The 21,944-nt window shown below is 41.5% G+C and overlaps 1 protein-coding gene across 18 annotated transcripts in view; it reads left to right on the top strand.

Annotated features, from left to right (window-relative positions):
* The window catches only part of Dst (dystonin), a 385,515-nt gene that overhangs the window by 165,939 nt on the left and 197,632 nt on the right, over positions 1–21,944 (top strand). For all 18 annotated transcript variants that reach the window (XM_076915117.1, XM_076915116.1, XM_076915122.1 and 15 more), the window contains one exon: positions 2,575–2,636. In XM_076915117.1, the coding sequence (XP_076771232.1) occupies positions 2,575–2,636 (62 nt within the window). The remainder of the gene's footprint in view (positions 1–2,574; positions 2,637–21,944) is intronic.

Here is a 21,944-nt window from a genome sequence, read left to right as displayed (position 1 = left end):
AGTTTCCACTGAAGTAGGAGTGTCTTGTCAGTGCTTTCCTTTCTGTGGAGAAAGTTAGCAGCACGCTGACACATCACCCTTCCTAAGGCAGAGTCCAGGACCCTTCTGCACCGATTCCCGCAGAATGATGGGGCAGCTTGTGAGAAGTGGTCAGGACTGGAGTGCGCAGCTGGTGGGACGCATGTGCTGTATGGGTTAGTACGTCACCCGGGCTCCCGTGCAGATTCTGGAACCTGGATAGGAAAGTTGTGCTACCTGCTTTGGCTCTCCTGGCGAGAGCTGACAGACTGTGGGGTGCCTTGAGGAATGTGGTTAGAGTCTGGACTACTCTTTGGCTTGCCTGAGAGTGCTTTCCATAGGATAAGTCTGACTGTAGCACTGAGATTTGCTGTGTGCAGCACCAAGCACACTTAACTTCCGTTGAGCTTGACTAGAAACTGAAAACAGTGAGTGTTAATAACTGCTCTTTATGTGATTCTTTTCCCCCTTAAATTCTATTGTTTGTGCTCGGTGTTTTTGTATATTTTCAGCTACTTTGTACTCCATAAAGTGAACGTAAATGTGTGCTTTCGTATAAAATTAATTGTAAATAAGATAATATTGACTAGAGGGATGCTATAAAGCTTGATTCAGAATAGTAACCGGGCAGTGCATACAACCAACAACCGGCTAATACACAGGAATGATGGCAATCCCCTTGATGTCATAGCAACAGTGCCCTAAATATAAATCTGAGTGTTAAGGATCCCTGACTAAAATGAGGGAAAGTCACCATGAAACTTCTAATTGGAAAATTACGTGGTGTAATCTGGTACACTCCCTTTTGAAATAACGTGTGCAGAAGGTGGTGAAAGCTCTAGTCTTCCCAGGCTTAAGTTTTCCCCAACTGCAGGTTGTTACTGAGGATCTTGGAGCTGTTGTAGTGGTCCTGCTGCAGGGACTCCTAGTTGAGGGTCTCCTTGGCACTGTGTGGCACTTCTCTAGGCTGATCGTGATAAAGAGAAGGCTTGAGTTGTCATCATTAGAAGATGGCAGCATCTTCTCATGCATGTGTATGACACGTCACCAAGTGAGTCTTGCACTTGTGAATCAGAGTTCCCAGGAGTTTAGCATCATCCCCCTCCTCAGTGGCTCCACTTTGGCTCACAGAAGGTTTTGGTTTCATGAGGTCCCATTGATTAATTGTTGATCTTAGTGCCTGCACTATCGATCAGTGTTATGTGCAGAAAGCTGTCACCTGTGCCAATACATTCAAGGTTATTCCCTACTTTCTCTTTGTCAGGTTCAGCGTGTCTGCTTTTATATTGAGGTCTTTGATCCACTTGGACTGGAGTTTGTGTGGGTGTTAAGTATGGATCTGTTTGCATTCTTCTACTGGCAGACATCCAGTTTGACCTGCACCATTTGTTGAAGATGTTGTCTTTTTCCCAGTGTGTATTTCTGGCTTCTTTATTTAAAATCAGGTGCCCATGTATGTGGATTTATGTCTGGCTCTTCATTTTGATTTCATGGATCAATGTGTCTGTTTTTATACCAATACCATGCATTGCTTTTATTACTGTAGCTCTGTAGTACAACTTGAAATCAGGAGTGGTGAGACTTCTGGCAGTGTTTTTTTGTTTGTTTGTTTTGTTTTTGTTTTGTTTTGTTTTTTTATTGTTCAGGATTGTTTTTAGCTATCCTAGGTTTTTGTTTTTCCATATGAAGTTAAAAATTATCCTTTCAAACTCTATAAAAGAACTGTGTGGGAATTTTGATGAACATTGTATTGAATCTGTCAATTGCTTTTGTTAGGATAGTTGTTTACAGATGATACAATAGTATCTATAAGTCGTCCTAAAAATTTTACTGGAGAACTCCAATAGCTGATAAATACTTTCAGCAAAGTAACTAGATACAAGATTAACTTTAAAAAAATCAGTAACCCTCTTATATACAAATGACACATGGACTGATAAAGAAACTGGGGAAAGTACCCATTTCACAATAGCCACAAAATATAGAATATCTTAGAGTATCTCTAACCACACAAGTGAAAGACTTGTATGCTAAAACTTCAAGTCTTTGAAGAAAGAAATCAAAGAAGATATCAGAAGACAGATGCTCATGGGTTAGTAGGATTCACATAATAATATAACATAATAACATATCATCTGCAAATAACCATAATTTGACTTCTCTCTTTCCACTGTGTCCCCCCTTGATGTCTCCAATTGTCCTACTGCTTTAGCTAAAACTCCAAGTACTCTATTGAATAGATATGGAGAGAGTGGACAACCTGTCTTGTTTCTGCCTTTAGTGGAGTTGCTTTGCGTTTCTCTCCATTTAATTTGATGTGAGACAACCTGTTTGGAGGCGGTTCTGTGGTAGGTGACTTAGCACCTGGGCAGCAAGCACAACACTGGGGACGAGCCCGTAGTGCTTCCTTACAGATGGCGCAGAGTCGATGAGTTTTAGTAAAGCTGGATATACAGGAGGATAGCCTCTGAACATATCCATTTTTGTTTAACTACAAGATGTGGAGCTTCCTGTGCATGGGTCATACCAACCTTATTTTATTTGTTTATTTTCCAGATGAGCGGGACAAAGTTCAAAAGAAAACATTTACAAAATGGATAAATCAGCATCTCATGAAGGTGAGTTGCTCACTCATGTGCTGGAGCGGCTTTGCATACACTAGTGCACGGGGCAGAACTATGGGTGCCACACACCGCTAACGAATGTCAACTGCACACACACTGAGGCACTCACATTGGGCCTTTGTTGTCAAGGCAGAGGGCGTGTGACTTGTGGGTAATGTTGGTGGAGGTGGGACTAGTGTGTTTCATGACATTAGTACGAGCGTTTTTATTGGTCTCAAAAAAAATATATCACATGTGCACGCTCACATACATACACACTCATACACACACTTATGCACACACATATGCACGCACACACATGTGGACTCAGGAAAGCTGCATCCTGGCATAAATTATTTCTCTCAAGATTCTAGTTCTGTACTCAGATATTTATTTATTTGGATAGCAGAGGCTTTAGTGAGAATGAAATTGGAATGTGGAAAGAAGTTGGGAATGGTTTTATTTGTGCCCAAGAATTAAGTCTGTATTGCCTAAGAAATAGCTGTGGCTCTTAGATTAATATTATTTGTGTGCTATGTGTCACCTTGAGAATTTGATAGACAATCTCCAGAAAAGTCCATGGGATTTTCCTTATCATTTACTGAGTTGGATTCCATTCAGGCCCATGTGATTTTACAGCTAACTGTTGGTCACTTTTTCTCCCTATATTTTTGTAAGGCCCATAGGGAACTCTTCTGGGTGGAAAGACTTTTTCCAGTTAAACTGTCATACAATGCAAGGCAAGAACAGTGTAAGGTGCAGATGTGGTGGTGCTCACCTTTAACCCCACTGGTCATGTTCAGAGAGAAAGAGAGAGCGTGCCTCTTACTCTCTAGTTGAGAGTCATTTTTGATAGGGAACCTGTTGTATCGACAAGAACTAGAAGTTGAGACTTGATATGTTTGTGAGGAAATGCAGCACAGGTTGATGAAGGAGGTTGGGTGTTTTACCTGCCGCCTTCCAGGCTTTTGGTTCATCCTTCGTGTATGAGGCATTGAGTTTGTGTGGGACCTTTTCCACAGGATAGGACAGTGATAAGGTGCAGTCAGGCTTATCGTATGGGACTTTTGAGCCTAAGCTCCAAGGGGTTTTCTGTCTAAGTTACTTTTCTTTTTTTAATTTAATTTTTTTTATTTATTTTATTTTTTTGTTACTTTTTTTATTGTTATGATAAGACACTATGACCAAAGCTGCTTATAGAAGAAAGCATTTAATTTGGAGTTTAGGGTTTCAGTTTATGACCATCATGGCTGGGAGGCTTGATGCTGGAGTAGTAGCTGAGAACTTACATCTTGAGAAACAACTGTGAAGGAGGTGGGATGGGAGGGGGAGCAAGCACACTACACTCAAAGCTGCCCCCAGTAACACTCCTCCTCCAATAAGGCCACACCTCCTAATCCTTCCCAAACAGTTTCACCAACTGGGAACCAAGTATTCAAACACAAAAGCCTGTGGCTCCCATTCTCACCCACAGTTTTCTGTCTCAGAGTGACTGCCGTGGAAGCAGCATTTGCCCCTGTGACCACTTGTGACCTAACAACAGTCTCCATAGGTGTGGTGACTTGGGGATGGGCAAGGGCATAGGGCATTGGTTTGTCCAAATGTTCTTGAACACACATAGCTGTGGTAAGTGCTCCATGTTGGTAATCAAGTCACACCAGAGAGAAGCACAAAGACGGCTGTCAAGGGGGGCATACGACTGGCACCAGACATGTCATTTGCAGGAGCCCATGTGTGCCAGGCCTGCTATACTGGGCTGCTCATCTAATAGATAGTTCATAAGCTAGATGATTACATATACCAACATTTTGCTAAAAGTATCCAAATATTAGCTATGTGTTTTTTGGACTCATTCTTAAGTCTCATCATTATGTCTGGATAGAATGTGCTTTCTATGCGTAATCACATTGTGTACATTAAGTCATTCACTCCTAGAGATATCCCTCTGTCATGGCGTAGGCTCTGGGTTTTACATATGTAACCTTTAGGATTAGATAGATCTCCAGGGTTCAGAATCCTCTTTTACCTGGAATAGCTCTTAGAATATTTAATGCTCAACTCTTCTATAGATATAAAATGAAAATCCCAAAGATTGAAGGCTTAATTATGCTATATTATTAACATGTAGGAAAATAACACTTCTACATACAACGACCAGTAAACTGATGCCTGCGTAGCTGCTTCATGCTGTAAGAGCAGACTGGTATATTTTGTGGAGTCCATTAGAGGTCAGGATTTGAAATTAATTCTTGGTTGGGGCATATAGTTCAATGGTTGCGTGCCTGGTAAGCACACACAAGACCTTGGGCTCAGTCTCAAGCATCCAAACAAAACAAAATTAAGTTAAAATTATCTCCTATTTAATGTAGAGTCACATTAGGGAGGTAGGTAGCTGGAATGTGGCCTTGGCTGACTCCCACCAGCAGCTGCTTATGTGCTTGTGGGGTGGTTTAGGGGCAGCTCATGTTGGGCTTCCCTCAGAGCACAGGAACGGTGCACTGGAGCTGCTGGAGTCAAACTGCAGCCATCAGAACCCTCGCCATGCCCACCCACACCCCCCACCACCACTCCCTCCCCCGCCCCCAGACTTTTGTTCTTGTCTAAAAGTTACAACGTTATCCTGAGGTAAGGAAAAACAAATAGCCACAAACATTCTGGGCCATTAAGTGAGGCAGTTTGCCTCTGCCTCCTTGTCTGCTCCAGCTAGGGTTTGATGAGAGAGGAATGGTGTGCTGGACAGTGAACCTGTTTCTGTTGCTGGAGACAATGCTGTTTTAGTTGGACATGTAGTCACAATTCAGTTAGTGGGAACTCTAAAATAAGAATGTCCATTTTTGGTGAGAAAAAAAAAATGTTAATTCTGAAAAAAAAAAATAGTCCTGTGTTGATTTTCTTCTCTCTTCTCTAGAAATGTTGAATATATTCAAGGTGAAACTGGAGTAGAAACTGGGAGGCCCTGTATCTTTCTTCCTTTCTTTCTTCAGTCCCTTTAAATTAAGGAAAAGTACATCATTTGAAGGGATTATATAAAACTCAGACCATGTTATTTACGTGTTAAGGGAAGGCAGACATTAAACTAGACAATAGAAGTGATCTGGCACAGGCCGCCGACGCTGAGGAAGTAAGTGAGCGTGGAGCTGCACTCAGTGCCTGCTATGATCGCATTCATGTGTGAAACGATTTTTCCTTATGATGTTTGATGGCAATTTAAAAATATAATGTTTTCTAGAAAAAAAGTAACTATCTTAGTTCACTGTTCTATTGCTATAAAGGGACCCCATGACCAAGGCAACTCATAAGAAAAAGCATTTACTTAGGGGCTGGCTTACAATTTCGGAGGCTTAGTCTATTATCATGGCTGGGAGCATGGCAGGTGACAGGCATGGTGCTGGCGGAGTAGCTTAGGGCTGCATACTGATCCACAAACAGAGAGAGAGGAAGGCAGACAGATAGAAGATAGACAGACAGACAGGGTCTGGCATGGGATTTTAAAACCTTAAAGCCCACTCCCAGTGACACACTTCCTCTAACAGGGCCACACCCACTTCACGACCACACCTCCTAATCTTTCTAATCCTTCCAAATAGTTCCACTCCCTGATGACTAAGCATTCAAATATAAGAATCAATAGGGGCCATTCTTATTCAAACCACCACAGTAATTTTCCTTAGCCTGATTTTTAAAAAAATATTTATCAAAGCTAAAATTATTCTTGTTGAGGTAACTAGGCGGAAAAGCTGAAACATACTTTCTGGGGAACAGCATCTCTTCGTCTCTCTGTCTGGCTTGGATTTTAGAGTTCTCAGGCCCCAAGCGTGGATGACTGTGCCCGCTGCACACTGGCTCTTCTGTTAAGAGTTCATCCCTCTGATTCACCATCTTTTCAGATACTTTAAGGAACAAACCCTCTCAGCGCATTCCTGTCTGCTGTCACTGTTTACCTTGGGGAGCATGTGGTAGGCACATTTATCCTTGCTTTAGCATAACTTAAAACACAGCAGTGTAACATGACTGAAATGGCTGCTCCCGAGAACACCGTGGCTTTATTTGGCCACATTACCTGGAGAATTGTTTTAAAACTCAATTTCTGGGATCCACAGCATCTGTGGCTGACTATCCTGTGTAGGGCTGTCAGTGTTTTGATAAGCTAGAGGTCACAAGTAACCACTTGTTATTATTGGTCACATGTAAGTCCTTTTGATGTGCTGCTGCCTAGAAGCTCACGGGACAGTAACCTGAGAAAGGGCACTAAGGATTTAAGCACCATGAGGGTCATCTCTGCCTGTGGTGTATGGAAGGGTTGGGCCCGGGAAGAAGGAAGCCCTTTATTCTCCAGGCACTGTAACAGTTACCAAAGATGCCGTGGTACCCTTTACATGTGGACTTAACCTTGAAGTGCAGATGTGCCTCAGAGGGTTGGCCTAAGGGTAACAGTTTTTTCAGAAGACTGGAGCCTGCAGGGGTCCTCTAGTTACCAAGGAATGAGGTTCTTCAGCTTCTGTCAGTAAAATCAGCAGTTCTTGACCTTCCTAATGCTACAACCCTTTAATACAGTTCTTCCTGTTGTGCTGACCCTCCACTGTAAAATTATTTTCATTGATACTTCGAAACTAATTCTACTATAGTTACGAATGGTAGAGTAAATAGCTGATATGCAGGATATCTGATATATTATCTACAAATGGGGTTGGACTCACACCTTGAAAGCCCCTGAGCTTTTTTAAGCTGTTTATTCCACAATATGGTGTGAAAGGTGCTAATTATGATGACTCTTTTCTGACTTTTAATTTACTGATGTATAATTTATTGGCTTATCTGGAGAAGAACACCTAGATTCCAGCGTTGGACCACTCCCTGTTTGTTAGTACATGCTGGGCTCCTGCATGGGAGACAGCCAGGTGACTGTACCTTTCCGTCCCCCAGCTTGTCTCTGGAGAGCTCAATTCATTTCTGTAAGAATGTCAGTGACTCTGTGGCTCCACTGAAGAAGTCAGTTTATGCTTGGTTTCTGACTGGCTGGTAGAACGTCTAGACCCTCAAGTTGAGAAGAGTACAGGGTTACTGAGATGTGGGAGAAGGGACGCTGTTGTGTTTATAAAAAGATAAAGATGTTGAGGATAATATTTAAAATGGCATAGCCCAATCTGGCTTGTTCTTATGGGGCCACCATGTTCCCAACTAGACAAGGCCTGAGGCCCAAGAACAGCAGTAGCATGCTCTCGACGATGCTCGGCTCAGACAGGCCAGAAGCACCGGCCCTGGCACCCACGAGATGTCAGCAAGGGAGATGGCTCTGCCAGTCTACCAGGCTGTCTCCACAAAGCTTGGCTGAACCCCAGACAATACCCGCCATCCATGCAGTACCCAGTAGAAATGAGACTCTAATGTTTAATATTTTCCAAAGGCTTTATGTATTTAGAAATGCTCAATTAACAAGATGCCCATACAATTAGAGTTGTAACCCAATATTAAATATTTTGATAAGTTGCTACCTTAGACTGCTAGAGACACCCTGACATCTGCCACCATCTTCCCCTCTCTCCTCTCCCTCCTCCTCTTCCTTTTCCTCTTCCTCTCCTCGCTCCTCTGAAATTACAGGGTTTTATTGTAAAATGTAGCGGGGCGGGGGTGGGGATATGCTGCTACATAAAGAGAGAGGAGATATGTTCTATGGAGGTGTGTGGTGAGGTATGGGGGAAGGGGATGTCTCAGCGGGCCCATGCAGAGGCATCCCTTCCCCCTGAGGGACCAGTCACAGGATGGTATAGTATAGAATAGAGTTTATTTAGGGCATGGGGAAGGGAGTTAAGAGGATAGTAGAGGCAGAGGGAGACAGAGAGAAAGAGAGAGAGGGGAGGGAAAGAGAAAGAGAAGTAGAGTAGAGGGTGGCCATGAGTATGTGGTGGGGGAGGGGATAGGGAGAGAGAAGGGAAGGGAAGCAGAGAAAGATCAAAGAGCAAGAAGAGGGCAAACAGCCCCTTTTATAGTGTGTCATGGGCGGACCTTAGACAGAATGCTGACAGGCACTATTTGATCATGTTCTTGAACATCTCCGTCAGGACAGGGATGGGTTTTGAATTACTGACTTTATAAAGGGCCAATGAAAATAACTGCAGTGTTTTGATTCTTAAGACCTACAAATGAGACTATCTTTAACACCTTTGCCCCCTAAAGGCCAGGTGCCCCAGACTCACTGGGAAGGCTGTTAAAATAGGCCCAGCAGCTTCTGAGTCACCAGTTCTGGGATGGGACCTGGAAATTAGTACTTCTACCAAGTTGCTGTGACCCAGTCTGCGGGGGTCAGTCAACAGGGTCTTGCAAGAGAGAGTGTGGGAATGGAGGGGCAGGAGATTGGAAGAATGGAGACAAGACAGAGAGTCTGGTCAAGTCCCCTTTTACTGAAAGGAAATCATGGGTATATATAGGTACAAGCAGGGGAATGCAGCAGAAGACACTTTACCACATATGCCTTGCAGTGGGGGCACTAAACAACAAAACAAGATATGTCATGGCTATTTACCTCTAGACACTTGAAAGCGTGTGGGAATTCATCTTCGTAGCCACACGGTTAACTATGTAAATTTACATTGGTATCATATTTGATGATTATATTTCAGTTCTGTTGGTTGATCCTTCATAGCATTTACTTAGAAGGCAGGATCCCAGCCAGCATTGCCAGTGTGTTTACTGACCACCCTTTAACATACCTTAATCAGAAAGTTCACTGTATTACTTCCCTTCATCAGAAACAGTTGCATAGCCTTTTGTCTAGACTTAACGACATTGAACACTGCTGAAACGTATATAATGTAGGTTTGTGCCAAGGGCGTTGTCCTAGGACAAAGAGAAGACATGGCTTAATCAGTATCTGTGTAGGCATGCTCAGTCTGCTGTATTCGTGTGGTCTCAGTGTCACAGACCTAAGGCCTGTAAGGGGGACAACATGGGCTAAAGGTACATACACAGGTCCATCCTACTGTGCTCAGGCTCAGCCTCTGGATATGAGTCTACCGAGTCAGTTCATGTCAGTGCTGCCTCCTGGCAGGAAGCCTCAGGGCACTGTTTCTCTGCTACGAATCCTATTATAGTTTTATAGGATGGGGAAATTAGTTTATTGCAAAACGTATTTTGAACTTAATTTTATCTTATGACAAGGAAATTATCTCTTCCTTTTTTTGACCATTAGGGTAACGTAAGCACTTTTAAATGAGTATAATATTTGTGGACTGCTGTTTTAAACTAAGAGCATCAACTTTATTTCCCCCATAATTTAGTCAGAAAATTTTAGTTCATTTCTGTTGACTATTATTTTCTGTTTCTTAATGTCTTGTTCATTATTCTCATCATTAATTACCACCCCTGTGCTGAGTGGCAGTCGCTGCACTGGCCAGTAGGCAGAAAACATGTCACCCCTTCTTCATTTCACCCTAAGGAAACTGAGGCTTATGGGAAAAGACAAGTGTGTGTCGTCTGCAAGACACAGACATAGCTGGGATGTAGTTGGTTCTTCTGACTCTGTGAGCTTGTCTCTGAGGCCATGGCTTCTGTTTACATTCCTCTTTAATCAATATACTCTGCAAGAACTTAGAGATATAGATACAAGTCTGCAAAGAAACCGGGCAGCATTCCTGAAGGGCAGAGTTTTAGCTAGAGGTAGGTAATGACCAAGACCTTTTCAAAGAGGAAAAACAAGTTACACTTTGACCAATGGCGTTACCATTCGTTACCATTCCTAAAGCTTGTTCTTCAGCCCACTCTGTTAGAGGTTTAGAGGTATGTGCATTGTGTAGTTGGTAGACTGAAGCAGATTTACCATTAGTTACTAATGCTAGACTCTAAGCTGTGAGAGGACACCTGTACTGCATGGTCATTATAACAATGTATCCCTGGCATGTCTCGGAGTGTCAGAGTGTCAGATACGCAGCTGCTTTTCTTCCTCTACTAATGAACTTCTTGCTTAATCAATGACAGTGAAAACAAGTTAACACTACCACCCATACATATCGAGTTATGATGTAGAATCATTGCAAGTGGGCATGACAAGGTTGGCTTGCTGGGAGTCAGCAGAGTCTTCTGGGAGAAAAGTTAGTGATAAGTTCTTTGTTTTTTAAAGATTTATTTTATGTATGTGAGTACACTGTAGCTGACTTCAGACACACCAGAAGAAGGCGTCTGATCCCATTACAGATGGTTGTGAGGCACCATGTGGTTGCTGGGAATTGAACCTAGGACCTCTGGAGTAAGAGCTGGACTTTAGAGAAGTCAGTGTGCTAAACCACTGAGCCATCTCTCCAGCCTCTCCTTCTTTTAAAGCTATAAAGACTCATTTTAGTCTCTCTCTCTCTCTCTCTCTCTCTCTCTCTCTCTGTGTGTGTGTGTGTGTGTGTACACATTTTACACTAGTCACATTTTTGTTGCTATAACAAAATTTCCTAGAAAATCAATTTAAACAGATTCAAACTTGTGACAAGGCAGAAGCATCTTGAGAGAGGGAATGGGGGAAAAAAGGCTGCCTATTTCATGTCAGCCATGGAGAAGAAGGGGGGGGGGGCAGAACACAAGAGAAAATGATGGAGGGACAGGATAAACCCTTCAAAGACAGTGACCTCTTTCTTACAGCCAGGCCCTGCCTCCTGATGGGCTATCGAGCCTTGAGGTCTGATCATAGCCTTTGGAAGCCATTCAACTCTCAGTAGTACTACTGACTTCAACCCATGAACTTTTGGGAGTATTTTATGTCCAGATTATAGTAACTTAGAAACTGAGTAGCCTTGGGGCCAAAGACTTGGCTCAGTAGTTAAGAGCAGTAGTTCTCTTGTAGAGAAAGAGTTCCCAGCACCCCACATGATTTACAACCATCCATAAGTCTAGTTCCCGGGCATCCAATGCCAGGTTATGAACTCTGGGCATTGCACACACGTGATTCACATACATGCATACAAGCAAAGTACTACCATGCATAAAATAAAATGAATAAATTTAGAAGAATTATGAAAAGAAACTGAGTACCAAAGCGAAGGAAGTCAGTGCAGGAGGTCTGGCCTTCCTGTGAACTTTCCAGGGTCGCCAGCTTCACTCATGTACACACGTGATCACTTGCCTTATCTACGGTTTCTAATGAGCCTCGGTTTTATGTTCACTTGTTCTGAATGTAGAAAAAAATATTTGGGCCGGGCGGTGGTGGCGCACGCCTTTAATCCCAGCACTTGGGAGGCAGAGGCAGGCGGATCTCTGAGTTCGAGGCCAGCCTGGTCTACAGTGTGAGTTCCAGGACAGCCAGGGCTACACAGAGAAACCCTGTCTCAAAAAAGCCAAAAAAAAAAAAAAAAAAAGAAAAAAGAAAAAAATATTTGTAAGACTAAATTCTTTTTTATATCTATTTCTGTGTTTTTCCTCTTTTTTTCCTAAGATTTATTCTATGGTTGCTCTATTTGCATGTATGCCTGTGTGCCAGAAGAGGGCACCAGATCCCATTATAGACATCTGTGAGCCACCATGCAGTTACTGGGAGTTGAACTCAGTACCTCTGGAAGAATACCCTCTTGACCACTGAGCCATCTCTTCAGCCACAACTAAAGTCTTATTATTTGGCAACTCTCTGATACTGAATAGATAAATCATGGGTTTTCTGCAGTCCTACGGCAGGTACAGTCAGATGTTTTTCAAAGACTGGGATGTCTCTTTCCATGCAGTCCAACACAAACCTATTTCCAGGCTCTTCCCATTCAGGGGTTGCCATATCGCTGACTCCAGGAGGCCTCAGAACGTAGCATAAGAAGAGCTGATGGAGGAATATGTGAAAAAGTTGAGGAAAGTTAGAAATCAGAGAGGCTTGAGGATGCTCTGGTCTGAAGGTGAGGGACCGCTGTCAATGGCTGCAGAGGCAAGACAGACTTACCCAGCTGTTTGGAAATTAATCATCATCTGATCTTAATATAAAATGGACAAATTATCTGTTTTATGACAAAAGAAGCTAACTACCTTAAAAGGGAAGCTTCAGAGGCGAGGAAAATTAATTTTTCGTTCTACAATATGTTGACTTCTGTTAGTGACTGGCTGTTACACTGGTATTTGCTTGAACAGTGCTTTTAAAGCACACTTATTTTGGCATTCTCATTTGTAGTGTTAAAAGGAGAAACTTTTAATATGATGCCAAAATTCATTATAGGTTTTGCTCCTAGTATGTTGTCTTTCATATATGTATGGGAACTTTCATAATGCGTTTTTTAGAGGCCCCAGTTTTATTTCTTTCAACGAGTAAAATTAATACTTTGTTTGCAAACTGGGTCTTATAGAATGCATATTTAATGGATAGGATGTTTTGCAAATGTTAAGATTTAAAGTCATGGGAGCAAGAAGCCACATACAAGGGAAGAAATGTTGGTCCAGTAAAGAGTTGTCAGTTTGACTGGATCTGGAATCAACTGAAGAGACATGCATCTGGGTGGGTTTGTGAGGATGCTACTTTTTAAAAAATATTTTTGAATGTGCGTGTGCGTGTGCGTGTGTGTTGGAGAACCCTGCTGCTAAGGTCATAGTACCCCCATGACTGGATGGCTTTTCTGAGCTCCACACAAAATGGGAGACTCTCTTTCTCAGGGGGGGCTTCCCTGTCTCTGTCTATGTCTGGAGAGTGTCTTTGTCTGGAGTGTGTCCCTGAACACAGGTGGTTGGCCTTGTCTGAAAAGTGACCTTGTTCAGACCTCTCTGCAAGGCTGTATAACTCAGCACACACAAGTCCAGCTCTGGCTTCCAGCCCACATGATAATTAGGTACTGTATTATAACCAATCAGCCTATCCCGCTCCCCTGATGTTATGACCAATTAGTCCTTTCTACCCACACCCCTAAAAAAGCCCTTCTATGAAAGACTTGTCTCACAGCAGCAGTCTCTGGAGGTCCTTTCGCCATACCCATGACTGTCCGAACCCCGCCCTCTGCCTCTGCTTCCTTTTCTCCTCACAGACTGGTGGCCATAAGTTTCCCAGGGGAAGAAAGGAAGGCCGTGTGTGTGTGTGTGTGTGTGTGTGCATACACATGTGCAGTGGGTGCTTGCAGAAGCCAGAAGAAGGTGGCATATCCTCTAGAGCTGCATTTCCAGGAGTTTTTTTGAGCCATCCAACATGACTGCTTGGAACTAAACTGAGGTCCATTGCCAAACCAGTATGTACTCTTACCCACTGAGCCGTCTCTCCTCATCCCTGTGATGGTATTTCTTAGATGAAGTGACAGTTCAGTGCTCAGATTCTTTTTATTTCTATCCTAGATTTATCTACTTTATGCTTGTGAGTGTTTTGCCTGCATGTACATATGCATTGGCACCGAATACATGCGGTGCCCACAGGATGATGAGGTCTGAGGGGAAAGCAGCGCGTCCCTTGGCTTGCCTGCGTTTGGTCCCTTCTGCTGAGTGCACCTGTCCTGTTTTGCCTCCACTGTTGCCAGCCTTCCCTCCCATGGAACCTTCTTCTTTAACTTACACCGTGGACTGAAGAACTCTGGCTCTCCAGGAATCCTCTAGCCTCAGCTGCTAGCCTGAGAATGCATCCCACCTCAGGCTGAGGGGCTACCAGGTTCTTATTCCAGTGTAGTCAGTGTTGTCAGACTTAACAAATTGTATAAGCCATTCTGAGAAATTCCTTCTGTAATAAATATTTTTATTTAGTTTGTTCCCCTAGAAAATGCTAATTAATACAGATCCCCTCTCTTTATCTCTAAACAGACTCAGGTTTCACATGCCTCATGTACTTCTTGGTCCATCCCTTAGCATTGTGCCCCTGGAAGGGGTCCAGGGCAGCTATCTCTCCTCCTGAGACTTTCTTCCTGAGGGCTCACATTGAATTCACACATGGTCTTGGAATTGGTAGTAAACAGTGAGGGGAACCTGATTCATCTATCATACATTCTGAATTTTGGAGTACTTCAGCTATCCTGCCTAAAAGCCAGTCTCTGGTGGAACTTCAGATACTGTAAGAAATAAAGGTACCAGTGGGTTAGAAGGCACCATCAGCATAGCCCAGCTGTGCTACGTGAGCCCTGGTAGTCTGTTTTATAAGCTGCTGTCTACTTCTGTGTAACATCTCTCCTCACTGTTACCCAGGAAACGTGACACAGTGTGGTAGTTATGAATACAGTTTCTGGATCCAGGCCTCTCTAGACCAGTGGTCCTCAACATGTGGTTTGAAACCCCTTCGGAGTTAGAAAGGCCCTTTCACTGGGGTCACATATCAGAAATTCTGCATATCAGATATTTACATTGCAATTCCTAACAGAAGCAAAATTACAGTTATGAAGTAGCAATGAAACAGTTTTTTGGTTGGGGGTCACCACAACGTGAGGAACAACTGTATTAAAGGGTGACAGCTTTAGGAAGGTTGAGAACTTGAGAACCACTCCTCTAGACAGTTCCTCTAGACAGTTATCGTGGTGTAATCTTGGGCCTTTTGTAGACATTCATTCTGTCATTTGTAAAACAGATTAAAAACAATGTCTTCTTATTAGACTTAGAAAAGATACAAAGTAAAATAATACCAATAAAGTTTTGAACCCAGTGTCTGGTATATAGTAAGGTTTTACACACACACACACACACACACACACACACACACACACACACATTGTGCTGTTATATTCCCTTCAATTATAGATTCTCAAGCTCATTTATTCAGAAGCTTTAGACTTGTCTATTTTCATAACAGTGGCAGCTGCGATCCTAACTTTTTTTTATGGGTTTGAGTACTATTGTTTAAATATTGAACTAAGATATGGTTCATAATGTCCGGCTGAGGTGCTTTTTGGAATGATACTACAGTAAGTAATGCATACCAGTTCAATGGATTCTAAATTAAGAAAGTGATTTCCATCGTCTGTTCAAGGCCTACGGTGACATTCTAGTATGACTGTTTGCAGTGAGATGCTGTGAGTGACAAATTGTGAGTCCTCACATCATGGTCGAGCTTAACTCAAAAGAGACTTCACAATGTTCCAGATCAGTAGAGCCGCAGAACACAGGCTGTGTCGACCTCCTGCCTGAGCAGAGACTGTGGCATGTGATGTAGTCGTGATTTCTTAACATGAGTTAGGGCTTTCACTATTAAGTTTTTAAAAAAAAATTCTATCTCCCCACCTGCACCGCTAATTTGGTGTGCTGGATCTCTGAAAACATCCAGCCTTCCCAAATCCTCGAATTGTGTACTCAGTTTATTTCTTAGATTCAAACACAGGTATGCCCGAAGGCTGACTAGGTCTCATTGTGTACTCAAAAGGAAGAAACGATTCTCACTGATGTCTTAAGTTAATTAGTATTAGTAATTTGCATTAGTATATCAGAGTTTGATTTTGTTTCCAAAACATCTCTATTTTATATAAACTAAAACTGCCCACATTTTGATTTTACTGTGTACTCTATTTAATAATTTAATATTTCTTCTAGGTAATTTCATTGAATTTCAAACTTTCTCTGCCTTAAGTTTCTGTAGTTTTCTGATGAATACTTTATTGTTTATTTTTAAAATGGAATTGACAAAATCCAACGAGCATTCAAAGACATAGGCACCCACACAGGAGTAACACTTCCCAAATCATATCCCCATGAAGCCAGCACTGTGAGAACCAGGTGAGGGAGGGAGCCTGGAGAAGAGAAGGTTTCTGAAGCCAGAAGAATTAGGAAAGAAACACTTTCTAGTTGAAAGATTTATGTTACACATTAGCATTTGAAAGACTGAAAATTCTTTGGTAAGACAAACTGTTGAGCCCGCTGTTTCTCAAGCCTATTTTGCTTTTGTTAAATAGTAGCCACTAACATCCTTCTCTGAGATGTTTTGGGAGAGTTTTAAAGTGATACTTTTAAACCAATATAGTCTTGAATTGCAGAGTGTTCGTTCCTTTGACAGGCTTTGTTGTCCGTGCTTTGTCTCAGACTTTTTTATGGTTCATTAAGTTTCTACTGAATTATAACCCAGCTCTTCCTTTCACTGTTTATAATTTGCCTTTTCCATTTTCTCCTCACTCTCTTGGGCCACATCTCTTTAATGGTGGAAGACCTATAAGGTTGTTCTTCAGTATTTGAGGAAGCTATTCCCTCCACCCCCCATTCCTTGTCAATTAAGAGATTCTGTCTTCTTTGTTTCATTTATATGTTACAGTTTTTATCTTAAAATTTATTCCTGTCTTTTATCGACACATAGTAATTACATGCACTTCGGGGTACAGTGTGGCATGTCAAGACATGTCCACAGCATACAGTGATCAGAGTGTTTATCCGTTGTCTCAGCCATTTGTCATTTCTCTTTGTTGGAAACACACTCCTCTCTGTCCTGCAGTTTAGCATTGGCTAAACTGGCTCCCGTGTGTGTGTGTGTGTGTGTGTGTGTGTGTGTGTGTGTGTGTGTGTGTGTGTGTATGTGTGTAGGGGGGGGGTCTTTCCCCATCAATCATTAGTTAAAAAAAATACCTCACAGGCTTGTGTTTGAATACCTTGGAAGATCAGAGACAGGGGATGTTGTAGAAACCACAGGAAAAAGAGACAGAAACACTGAGAGGGAGACAGAAAGAGGGACAGAGAGCAAGCGACAGAGGAAGGAGGGAAGGTGGGAGGGGGAGAGAGAGAGAGAGAGAGCAAGAGCAAGCAGGCTGTCCTTCCTCTCATGACTCTAGCTTGTGTCAGATTGACATAAAGCTAGCCAGTACTTAGAATGTATCTTTTATATCTTTTTCTCAAGTAACAGTATTTTTGAGGGTCAACCATGTTCTAATTCTCTATTTCCTTTCGTTGGTGGGTAGTAACCCCACCCATAGATGTGGCATGCTTTAGCATTAATATTGGATAGACATTTGGGCTACTCTTTATCCTACTGTAAACGTAAGTGTGTACCTCATTGTGTGAATGATGTGCTTTCCTTCCTAGGAGTATAATTGCTGGGTCATATTGTATATCTAATTTATCAACTTAAGTACTGGCAAAGTTGTTTCCCAGGGTGGCTGCAATATTTTGTTTCTGTTGGCAGTGTATAAGGATCTTATTTGCACGGTCCTGATTTTAGTTCTTTCTGTGTTTGTGAGGTCCTGTCTCCATGTGATTTTGATGTGTGTTACTCTAAGGACCAATGACATTAAACTTCTTTCCATGTGCTTATTATTCACTTGTCTGTATTCTTTGATAAAATGCTTATTCATGTACTTACCTACAACTGGAGGTAGACACTTATCATGGAATTTTCTTTCTGTATGTGCTTTTCATGTTGTATATAAGCAGTTTTCTAGCTGATCATGGTGTTCGCTGCTTGTAATCCCAGAAGTTGGGATGCTGAGACAAGAGAATCATGGGTGTGAAGCCGGCCTGGGCTGTGTAATAGCAAGACCTTGTCATAAATAAATTATAGTCTTCCCTTGGCTGAAAAGTACTGCTGTAATTTAATCTAGTAATTGTGTCAGTTTAGTAATTGCATCTAAGGTTATGGTTCACTTTGAGGAAAAGCTTCAAATGCATCTTTTGTATATGGGAACTCGGTGAGTTGTCAGTATTGTTGCTGAAAAGCATTGCCAATGCTAAATTGCTTCTGTTTTTATCAGAAAACCCATTGTCATGTTATTTGAAATAGATGTTGTTACATATACATTATATTTTAAATATATTTTAATATATATGTTGTGTTACATATACATTACATCTTAAATATATTTTCATTTCTCCCATCACTCAAAGTATAGTGACATCTCTGACTTCCCCCATCTTCACACAAATTAAATGTGATCAGTATATTAATTTTTAAGCAGTTTTAAAGGTTACATGTATATATTGCTTATTGAATTATTGATCAGAATTATAATATTTTAAATTCATTTAAACTGCCAATTCATAACATGGCTTCATTTTTCAATTGAATTTTCCTTCATTATCAGTGAATAACATCTATTTGTTCAAAGAGAAATTGGAATGCAATTGCTAAAAAGCCTTATTAAATTGTATTTTTTTTCCTAGGAGTAATAAATCACTTAGAGCTAGACAGAGGGAAAAAAAGCCATGAAGGAAGCAGAAAGAGTAAGAATTTGAAATTGACAGTTACAATTACAGCAGCATTTTGAGTCTTTCCCCATTAGCATAGAAATCCCCATTTATGTATGTGATTATTTAAGCCAGAACATAGTTGGAGTATTAGTTAGACAGAGATTTTGGTTTTCTACTGGGGGCAAAGCTTCTTCAACTACTTCAGATTCTCGGGATGAGAATGAACATTCACACAGGTAACTGAGCACAGCACTGCTACAGGTGTGAATACAGTCCCCAGATCCTTTCTAAACACACCTTTGCTCAGCAATTGCTGAAACACCTTTTATGGATAATAGAAAATGCAGAAGAAAAGGTGGACACTTTGTGAAATTAGCGACTCAGCAGCATTTATACATATTCACTATGGGAGGTGCCGCAATGGGTTCTGGGACCCAACACCAGGCTTTGGTATATTGGAAGATGGAGGTAGCACATCTGTTTCTGGAGTTTTTCTTATTCTGCACCAGCTGAGTAGGCACACGACTACAGAGTCATGTAGTAAGAATTTATAGAAGAGAGTCATATTTTATAAACTAGTTTTGAATTTCCATCATGAGTATATTTTAACTAAGAGTAATTTAAATTCTTTAGCTTTTATATGATTTTTTTTTTACCCTAAAACTTCATGGTTTAGGTTTAAAAAAAAAAAATTCAGTAAGCTAATACCTAAAACTGCAGGGGGATCTGTTTTTAAGTTTGTTAAATGGCAGGATTGTGATGCAATAGATATCCTACCCTCCCTTTCTTCCTTCCTTTCCTCTGTTCTTCTTCCTCATCAGGGGTATTTCTCACAACACACTCAGACTGCTCTTGCTCCTGTGAGCCTGGGACTGCAGCCTCCTAGTGCTGGAATTGTGGGCATGTGTCACACCTACCTTCTAGTGAATCCTGTGGAGCCCTTTAGCTGTTCCTATAGCACTCCACAAAGTGGCCACCGCGTCGTCTTATTTCATACATCACTGTGCTCACAGGATTTCTTCCTTATCAAAGCTTTGTTTCATCAAATAGCCTATTGTTCCTTTACTAAGAGTTTTGAGTGATTATGACTCCTCTTTATCCCAGCCTTTTCTCTTTAAGAATTTGGAAGGAATGTGAATGAAGTAATCATGCCAGTAGCTGGCGCCTCATCTACCCCTAAAAGTGATCTTTACACAGTAGCAGTCACCGTGGTTACTTGACAGAAGCACTTGAGAAAACATAGTGGGGCTGGGCTAGGAAGTGTTTACAAGGTGACACCCTTATTCTCTGGCTGGAATATGACTGGGTGTCAATCCTCGGCCACAGAATACTGCATGGTCTTTCCTAAAATGTCTTCCACTTCTCTGCAAGAACGGCGTGATGATACTTGTTTAGCCATTGCACACACCCACCCACCGCCTCCTGGTCCCTGCGAAGCAGCACTCATGTTTGACACTCAAGTATAACATACTGATGACTTATGTTACCTCCAAAGAATTTGCACAGAGTCAGGGAAAGTCTGCATAGCATGTTGGTTCTGAAGGTTTTTGTTTTTGTTTTTTTTTCAGTTATATGATTCCTCAACACCAAAGTCCACATAGCTATTATGTAAGATATGAAAGATACTTAGGCTGAGGGGGAAAACATACAAAGTAGGGTTTTGTTAGTATATGGATTAAAAAAAGCTAGAGGAAAAAGAAAGTCTACTCGAACCCATCCAAACCAGAACTAGAATCAAATGAAACTTCACACAATTACAGAAAAATTACCAATCTAGTTCAGAAAAGTTACTTGACATTAAAGGGAAGGAAGGAAGGAAAAAAAGAAGGAAGGAAGAAAGATCTTTGTTAAAGTTTCTAAAACTATGATAAGAGTATTGAAAAATTTTCTTGATATGTATGTGATCCCTGTAAAACCATGGCTGAATCTTAGGGTTTGTCAACACTAGCAATGGTTTTAACTACTACAGTTCCACCTTGTGGTAAGAGAGGACAAGACTTTCAGATGTTAGTTGATATGGCACTTGGAAAATTGGAAGAAGAAATCTTCTCCCTCAAAGAATTAATTGAGTGCACTGAGATGTGACTATTCTGTTCCTATTATCTCCCTGCTAGCATAGCAGGTTATTTCCTCATAATACCTAACTATACCAATTAGAATTCATAATAACAGGGAAAATTAGGGGGAGGGGTGTGTGTGTGATTGATAATATTCTTTCACAATTTTTGAAGAAATAATAATGATAATTTGTAATTCATAAAATGAGTCAGGTAACTTAGAATACTTTTAAGCCCTTTTTTGTATGTTAAAAAGCTCAGTTTTCTTATTGGTAATTCATATAGCAATGTTAATACTTAAATTTTATTAATTTTATATTTTTGGAAAAGGCTTCAAGGGTGCTGCTCTAGGAGAACCTGACATCCCATTTTTCATGTATTTATGTGAGCTATAATGGAATCAAAGCATTTTAATTGATAGTTTTCACTAAAGCAGACAGGCCCCTTTTACTAGTTAGGTCGAGGCAGCTAAGAGTTCTTGGGACAAGCCATCTTTTCTCTCTCTGCCTTTTAAAAGATCGCTGATGTGTTTGAGAGTTCTATGTCCTTTAAGAGAGAACTGTGGATCCTTTATCTGGCTGACATCGCCTCTGGGATGTGTGCACTTTATCCAGGCTCTGACTGAAAGTCCTTTCTAGCTTGCTTTTTCCTGAGAGCCCCTTTCTCCACAGACAGATTGGGCTGCTGGCTTTGTGAGTTGGCTTCACTGAAGATCACAGTTTACAGGGAAGTAACAAGCCATGGTGTAGGGAAGAATAACCCTCAGCAGTTGTTAGTTGGAATAACCTCAGTAACAGAAAGACTAAGAAGAAATAGGATGAATGCATTAACACATTCCACACAGGCATGAGAGCCATCTGGGAGTGAGCAGGTCTGGGGGAGAACTTTGTTTCTGCTTTATCTAGGTAGTCAACAGAGAAAGGTACATTTTTTAAAATGACAGGACAAACATAAGCCACGGAATCTCAAGGGGCAGGACCTCAGGAACAGTAACTGAGGGGCAGACAGAGGCTCGTCATTGAAGCATGTTCTTGTTGATCTGGTTACCATCTACAGTAAGGGGCAGAAGTCTCTCTGGTTGAATGGAGAAGGAGGGTACTTCTGTCTTATAACTCCATGTCCTGCTTTTAGGATTTAAATAAAGGGAGGCTGAGATTGTTCACGATTCTGATTCCCACTAATTGCCCTTAGCCCAGTTTCCCTATATATGTGGGCCACCATTTTCTGGCTCCCTAATTTTGCTTAGTGGTCTTCAGAGCTT

The sequence above is a fragment of the Arvicanthis niloticus genome, chromosome 17 (genome assembly GCF_011762505.2).
Source record: "Arvicanthis niloticus isolate mArvNil1 chromosome 17, mArvNil1.pat.X, whole genome shotgun sequence".
Classification (NCBI taxonomy): Eukaryota; Metazoa; Chordata; class Mammalia; order Rodentia; family Muridae; genus Arvicanthis; species Arvicanthis niloticus.
This window is presented reverse-complemented; position numbering and strand designations above follow the sequence as displayed.